The sequence below is a fragment of the Nestor notabilis genome, unplaced genomic scaffold, assembly GCF_000696875.1.
Source record: "Nestor notabilis isolate BGI_N333 unplaced genomic scaffold, ASM69687v1 scaffold27619, whole genome shotgun sequence".
NCBI lineage: Eukaryota > Metazoa > Chordata > Aves > Psittaciformes > Psittacidae > Nestor > Nestor notabilis.
In genome coordinates, this window is record NW_009942775.1 from 4,450 (window position 1) to 12,932 (window position 8,483).

Below are 8,483 nucleotides of genomic sequence, written 5' to 3' on the forward strand. Positions count from 1 at the left end.
GGCCCAAGAAACTTAGAATGTGAAAAAGAAATGAAAAGTTAAATTAATATAAAATAAATGCAATTTCAAGCCCCTTCATAAGAAACTTCAGTCAGTGACAGCCGCAAGAAAAATGTGCACTGCTAAGAAGTACTTCCTGGTAAGGAAAGAAGTATCCCTGCTCTATTCCACTGAAAGAAAAGGAAATACTGAATAGGACATGAAGTCCTGTACCTTGCATAAGAGGATGACCTTACAAGACACACCAGTAAACACAGTCTGTAACGTTTAAGCCACCTTGTTATACATAATTCCTTACATTGTGTTTTGTGCAGAGGTCCCGCACTCCTGTGAGATAACCTTTGTCAGGAATAACCACACCTGCTTCACCTTGAATGGGTTCAACCATGAAAGCTGCCACGTTGGGATCTTGAAGAGCCCGCTGTAAAAATGGACATATGGATAGGAAACAAAAGAAGAAAAAGCTTATTACATCAAATTTAGATGACGTGGAGAGGAGTACATGTAGCAGAACCCGGCTCTAACCCTAGAGTTCTGCCTCAACTCATAATAGTATCCATACCAGGAGTTATCCCTGAGTGCCATTCCAGTTCCAACACAAAAGCCTGTGTTATATTTGCCTTGAAAAAATCAGCTGCTGTGCTTGCTTGGAAAGTTACAGAGCTTAAAAATTGCAAACTCAGACAAGCAGATTATCGGATCAGTTCATAAACTACCTCAGAAATACAGCCAGCTTGGCATTACCCCATGCAAGACAAACAGTTGCCTTACACTTCCCTCAAACAAAAAAGATCAGTGTCTCCAGAACAGTTTTGTCACCTTAAAGCAAAGTCCACAGCTGTATTCTTGCACCATCAAGTTCTAAAAGGTCTAGAAGTCCATGAGACTCAAAAGATATAATGACTCCAGCATGAATTTACTACATAATTTCTCAGTATGGCCCCATAAATAGAATGAATTCAGTTATCACTCTAACAGACGCAGATCTCAGTTTCAGGTCTCCAGAGCATGTTATTCAAAGCCTTGATAAAGTTGTCTGAAAGCCACTAAATACTTACAGGGCTTTCACAATGGGCAGCTTTATGTAGGTTCAAATCTCAGTAAGCTTTTCCACACTGCAACTGTAACACACTGAGAGACCTTTGTTTCCCCTAACCAAACTTTAAGGAGGCAAGCATCTCTGTCCTAAACCCTCTGATCTCCACAGCCAAATCACTTGTACTAAGCAGACCCAACAAGCACAGAGGACTCATCACTCATGGAGACAAGGGGGAATGGCATTAAGCTGAAAAATGGGTAGATATAGATGAGATGTTAGGGAAAAAGTCTTCACTATGAGTGTGCTGAGGCGCTGGCACAGGGTGCCCAGAGAAGCTGTGGCTGCCCCATCCCTGGCAGTGTTCAAGGCCAGGTTGGACACAGGGGCTTGGAGCAACCTGCTCTAGTGGAAGGTGTCCCTGCCCATGGCAGGGGTTGGAGCTGGATGAGTTTTAAGGTCCCTTCCAACACAAACCAGTCTGGGGTTCTGTTACCCAGATGATGGAAAAGTGGCAATGCCAATGCTCCTAGAGCTTCAGGACTACCTTTGTTTGACTGGAACCCTCTTGCCTCCTGGATTCCAAGCCCAGCATCCTGTGGCTGCCATCAAGCATCATAGAATCATAGAATACTTAGGGTTGGAAAGGACCTTAAGATCATCTAGTTCCAACCCCCCTGCCATGAGCAAGGACACCACACACTAAACTATGTCGCCCAAGGCTCTGTCCAGCCTGGCCTTGAACACCTCCAGGGATGGAGCATTCACAACTTCCTTGGGCAACCTATTCCAGTGCCTCACCACCCTCACTGTGAAGAACTTCTTCCTTATATCTAACCTAAAGTTCCCCTGTTTAAGTTTAAAGCCATTACCCCTTGTCCTACCACTGCATCTACCCTTTAATACTTTAGCCCAAATTATGAGGGTTGGAAAGTAGGTAGGTAAAGATACTAGTTTCAGAATCCAAGTCCTGACTTCAGATTGTATGCTACTGATCTGAATTCCCTTAAGTTTTATCTGCTGTTCTTCATTTATACCTTGAACATCTTATACAGGAAATGAAACAGGTTGTGTGGCTTTCCTTTTACATCCTAAAGCAAAACTGAAGGCAGAATTGACATGCATTTCCTATACGTATATTTCTTATGTATAGCTAGATATGTATATCTTGGTGTCAAAGCACATTTCAAAGGCTAAACTCCTGATTTTCCTGCTTGCTATTCACCAGTGAGATGCTGTAAAATGATTGCTTACAAAAGAACAAAAATGATCAAATACCTCAAGAGCTGGTAGGTCATTGTACGGGATCACTTCGAAACCTGGCATGAAGGGTCCAAATCCATCATAGCTGGATGGGTCCGTAGAACTAGAGATAGCAGACATTGTTCTGCCCCAGAAGTTGCCAGCTACAGGAGAATAAAAGGGAGAACTTGTTACAAAACTAAGAGCCAGAACAGTGTACAGGACATCACACTTTCCATTTGGTAATGTGTTTTAAGAGTTGTCTAACATTAGTGTATTAGCATCCTTCTGCTAATTGTCAGCATTTTACATTGATGCCATACATTGTGTTGCTGTATCAAAACCAAAAGTAAATTACACTAGAAGACTTGGCAAGCAGACATAATAATTTCCATAAGCTTCGTTAGTAGCCTGAAAATTTGAAAATAAGTCAGGAAATAACATCTTTTTAAGGAAAATGTAGAGCTTTTACATAAATACTCCTCCTTAAATGCAGAAGACAAAAGTAACAATCACCCAGAATTTAGCTACTAAAAATAAAGCTGCCAGTAAGCCCAAGTCAAAAACTAGATTTCTGTGCATTTCAAAGTTCCAGGAGAACCCATTTATTTGTAAAATTATTGTGACATTGTGCTGTTTCATATAGAAACATGAGTTAAAATGTCTAGGAACCAACTACCAGCAAGACTATGATATATCCATGTAATATTTCAGTTAAATCAACATCCCCTCAGCTAATCAGTAAGACGGCGAGTAACAAGATTAAGGGTTCAACACCTTCACAGCATTCCAAGTCTTTTCTTTCCCCCCCTGTTTCTCTGTGTAGCTGTGATGCCAGGGGCAGAGGATGTTCTCAATCTGCAGGAAATCTGAAGTCACTTGTCACTGAAGCAGCCAGCTCTAGGCGTCCCCTCTGTCTCATGGCCAGGGTAAACAGCATTACAGCATTCACCGCAGCAATGTCTCCTCAGGGAGCAATCCCTGCCAAGCTGTGCTCAGTCACGTGCTTGTCACCTCAAGATTATGTTAGTGCAACCCTCTGCATCCTGAAGCAAAGCCCTGAAGACTGCATTACTCAAAGCAGAGCAGGCTGACTGCTGATGGGAGGCTCTCTCCACCTTAGCAGCACTCCAGCCTCTGTGCTGGCTCCCTATCAAGCACAGAATCTACATCAAGTTCTCTAGACTGATGTTTAAAGGCATATTTTGTTCTGACCTGAGCTACCCAAGAGAGCTTTTTTCCTGCCAAAATGCTGGCTTTGACAAGAGGATTACTGGGGTTTTTTTTCCTAGCTACTTGGCACATAATGACATATTGTGGTTAAGGGAGTGGGATCATAAAAATGGAGAGCATATCCAGTTTATCAAGATGAGAAAGCACTTACTAAAAGTTAATTGTCTGAAAAGCAAAATAAAATACAAATGAAAGGAGGGAGAAATGCATTTGTTCAAAGAATTCCCAGAAGAAATAAAAGAATCATAAAATAGAATCATAGAACAACCTCATCTAAATGATCCTAGAAACCATAATGTAATATTTAACTATGAATTGCAATTTAAAAGTGCTGCCTAGTCACAGTCTATGGTTCAGCTACTATAGCTACCAAAAGTCAAAACCAGTATTTGCAGCTGGACCAATTAAAAGAAGTCAATATTTAAGTATTAAGCTTTAATCTGGAAGGTTTTATAAAGTGCAGAACCACTGAACAACATCAGAATTGACAAAAATGCTTCACCTATAACCAAAAATACCAAATACAAGTTATTTGAATTAGACATTTATTTATTTCCCTAATGAAGTAGAAGAGTCTGTTCAGAGCAGGTAACTTCTCCCTCTTACAAAGCCAAGCAGAGCAGGCAGATAAAGGGAGGAAATGCACCAAATGTATAATCAGGACTATCCAGGGCCCCATATCTATTTTAGCAGTATTGCTTTTACTGTCATTGTATGATCAAGACTACAATATGGCTTTACTGGGTTTAATGCCAACTTTGGGAAGACCTTAAGATTGAAAAAAGGGAAAGCCTAACAAGGAAACAGGCTTAACCCTAATGTGGGATCTGTAAGAGGGGTATCAGCAATTTGAAGAGTGAATTCACTAATCTGGAATAAAAGCATAGTGCACTGTAACACCCAAGCAGCAGTTAAAAGAGCATGGGGCACTGAATGCACTTTCCATGTGATTTCCAGCAGGCACTCAACCTTCTTAGTTGTCAAAAATTGGTGAGTAGTACAAATAAGGTCCACTTTATACATTCAATTACTGTTTATAAAGCTTTATAAACCACCTTACTAACAATAGTTTCTTTCCTGGATTTGAGTTCATTGTTGCATTTCCCTTGCAAAACCAAACATTATCAACAGTTCCTGACACAGCACAACTACCTTCATTGCCTCTCGATACATAAACCTCCACAACACAAGGGAGAGGATCTGAAACTGATTTGTCATAGGAATTTTACTCACATCTTCTGCTTTTACAGTCACTTCTGTTAAGATCACATGTGTTTCTTTAAGGACATTACATCAAAAAAAAACCAAAAGTTTATAATTCATTGTAACTATTTAAGGTTAAAATCAAATAGAAGTTTAGGCAGAATGTCAGAATATATTTAAGACTGAACTTCACAGTTTAGAAGGAGGCGCTTGGAGAATCGAGGTCCTGCAAAGACTGTTGTAACCACAACAGAAGCACCAACTGTAGATACATGAGTACAACAAAACCTGTTAACAGGTTGAGAACTTTGCTTGCGTTATCAAAAGGTTACAGAGACCTTCAACAGACTTGATTCAGTGACAAAACTGAAACATTAAGAATACTGCAAAGTACTCACTACAGCTATAGGAGAAAAGAGTGCTATATGCAGCGGCTAGAGCTCTCTTCCTCCTCAGTACCTCCACTCATAACACACTTTACATACCTGCAAAAATAATTTTTGCTTTGTACTTTGGAATTCCTTTCACAATGTATGCCCACTTCCGAGCCAGCTTACAGGCCGTTTCTCCAGCTTCCACTCCTAAAACAAAAAGTAGGACTATTATCACACTCATACAGGCCATTGATGCAGTACACTAAGTGTTACAAAACCATTGACTCTCACAGACCAGAAATAAAATGGAAATAAAGTTATCTTTTTACCTGTGTTCATTGGAAGAACTTTGTTGTAATTGAACATTTTGGTGACAAACTCCTCATATTCGCCAAGCACATCATTGTAGAATGCTCTGGAGGTCAGGGTCAGTTTTTCAGACTGAGTTTTCAGAGCATTCACGATCTTTGGGTGACAGTGGCCTTGATTAACAGCACTGTAAGCACTCAGAAAGTCAAAATACTTTCTACCTTCAACATCCCACACGTAAATACCTAGGAAAACAAAGGTATGGTCAATACACATAATAAAAGAAGACAGGAGGTAATACTAAATGGTATAAGCTAAGAGCTGCAACACAACCTGGTCAAATACAAATGGTATTCTTGCTATTCCTTAGGGCATACCTGAAATACCCTCTAGAAAATAATCAATTGGCAATGAGAACTTGAGCACAAATTACCACAGTACAAATAAATGCCCATGGAGGAATCAAGAAAAGAAGCATTTTCCATGTAAATTCCACTGTCTTAGTAAGTAATACTCTGACATTACTTCCCCTCCAAGTCCCTGTTTTGAGTCCAAAAATGTAGATAAAGAATACTTTTGTAAGAGAATTAATAAGAACTGGAGGTCATAAAAGAAAGAACAAAACCAACAGAATCCCAGAAGTCTCAAAAATTCAGGGATGGTCAGCTCTGAGCTGTCAAAATGCGTACTGATAAAAACTATTGGATCACTATGGCGATAGCATTTCAGTATAAACTCATAGAATTTAACCTGCAGAGCACAAAAGACCCTTAAACATAACTAAAGATCAGATCAGGAACAGTACACAAGGTCTTGAACAGGGTTCCACTGCACCTTTTCATGTTCATAGGAACATTAAACCACTCCACACAAGGTAATAGAATAAACAAAGTTGCTTGAAACTTTCTTGCTGGGTTATTGTGAATTATGAAGATCATTGGAACTTAGACATCTATTTAGATAAGTTATTTTGGAGAGTACATCTTCATCAGGCAGCTTTATGCATAATGATCCATTTCTCTATCCAGCAAGTAGCTCTCTTTATTTCATCAACTATCTCAATCCCATCCCACCCCCCAAAAAACCCCAAAGGTTCAGAAATTGAGTAGGTCAACATCGTTATGCCATGATCCCATCCCATCTACACACACTCATCCCATCAACACCACCCAAGGAGAAGCTTAAATAAAATACCTTTTCCTTTTTCCAGAGCAACAGGGAGTGGGTGATAATTGTGGGCACCATATTTCGCCTCACGTTCAAATATGAACTCAGAGGATGGAGGTCCTTGAATGGTTTTTTTAGTAGCAACAGAGGTGGCCGAACTGAGCGAAGCGTGAACACCTCGACAGAGAACAGCGACGCTCTGGGAGCGGGTGAGCTTGGAGAGCATTATTGACTTCAGGGGTGCTGCTATAGATCTGGGGGGAAAGAAGAAAGAAAGTTCATTATTAGCACTAAGAATACTGCAGCAGAAACAAAGGACAGAATTGAAGTGGGTTTATTGCCAGGATTACAGGTTTTTCAACTCTTGTGCAGTTCAGTCAGGCTTGTATGAAGTATAAATGAACGTACTAACTTTAAGTAAGTATTGTTTTCTACTTTAACATAGACTCACGCATAAAGCACTCAGTGAGCAGCATTTTAAGACCATCAAAAAACAGATGGAAAGTAACAGTATGTCAGATACTAATGATCATTATGGCGCCCTGTATTTTCTATAGTAGAACTCAGTGATTTCCCCTGAATCCATAACCTTGTCCTGGTAACATCTAAAGATAATCTGAGAGTAGAATTTCGTGGGACAAACACACTTGCAGTTCCTCCTGTGCCTTCACCTCATTCAATGTAAAGATATGACCCAGGGAAAGGAGACTGAGTTGGTATTCTAAAAGCTGTTCAAGCAAGCTCTCCTCACAGCACCAAGCACAGGGAGCAGCACAGCAAGGAAACCACAACTGGTTTAGCAAGGGCATGAGTTCTCAAAGCTCGAGTTCCTCGTCTTGCAGAGCATCACGCTTATAAACTGGCAAAAGGTACAAGGCCCAAAGGAAGATCACAGATTATAATGACAAACTCTAATTAGCAAATACAGATTCTTTTATCACTTAACTCCGTAGCAAACTGAAGATGTAAGTAGCCTTGACACTGCTGCACCACCCAGCAATAAAAGCATACTGTAAAACTTAATCAAAATATGCTTATTAAATATCAAGAGGAGAATGTTATAATAAATATATTAAATATAACAGGAGAACAGGCAGAAGCTCTTCCCTGTCAGGGTGCTGAGGCGCTGGCACAGGGTGCCCAGAGAAGCTGTGGCTGCCCCATCCCTGGCAGTGTTCAAGGCCAGGTTGGACACAGGGGCTTGGAGCAACCTGCTCTAGTGGAAGGTGTGCCTGCCCATGGCAGGGGTTGGAGCTGGATGAGCTTTAAGGTCCCTTCCAACCCAAACCAGCCTGGGATTCCATGATTCTATGAATGCAAGGATGGTTTACTCAAGGGTGGTGTTATTTCAAGCTGCTTGCAGACACAAATATTGAGTCATGGATTTATTCTAAATTTATTTTGGAAAGGGTCTGCACTCTGGATGTGTCACATTAAACAGAGAGGCATTTCTTTCAGCAGACTCCTCAGATAGTACATAGCTACTTCTCAAGTCTAAGCAAAGCCAGGAGACCATTTTCTGTATCTACCAAAACCCAAGTCTTTAGGAAGAGTCAATACTCTCCATCCCAGATAAGGGATGAACAGCAGCTTCACAGCTCTGGGCATTTTACCAGCTATCATCAACACTGTTACATATTACCTTTTGTGTTAATATTCTTTAAGATGTTGCAAATAAAAGAGACACATACTTCTCTGTGCAAGAAAAAGAACTGACAGAAACTCAGCTCAACTGAGCCACTTAAAATTACAACTTGCTTAACTCCCCAGATATAACTGGTCTGTGACATCCTGGCCCCTGGCCCACCTGCAAGGCACAGCAGCTAATTCTATCACAGGCTCCCACATTTTTGGAGATTATCCAGGCACTCCTGAAATGAAAACTGTAAAGAAATGAAGCTCCCATCTGCCCTGTATCA

The 8,483-nt window shown here is 40.6% G+C and overlaps 1 protein-coding gene across 1 annotated transcript in view; it reads right to left on the reverse strand.

Moving 5' to 3' along the window:
• OAT (ornithine aminotransferase) overlaps positions 1–6,818 on the reverse strand; it is an 11,189-nt gene extending 4,371 nt beyond the window's left edge. Inside the window, exons 1-5 of the mRNA XM_010021570.1 lie at positions 6,592–6,818; positions 5,418–5,642; positions 5,200–5,295; positions 2,315–2,442; positions 299–421 (exon numbers count right to left, since the gene is read on the reverse strand). Of these exons, the coding sequence (XP_010019872.1) occupies positions 299–421; positions 2,315–2,442; positions 5,200–5,295; positions 5,418–5,642; positions 6,592–6,790 (771 nt within the window). The 5' untranslated portion in view covers positions 6,791–6,818. The remainder of the gene's footprint in view (positions 1–298; positions 422–2,314; positions 2,443–5,199; positions 5,296–5,417; positions 5,643–6,591) is intronic.
• Between the last annotated feature and the right edge of the window lie 1,665 nt (positions 6,819–8,483).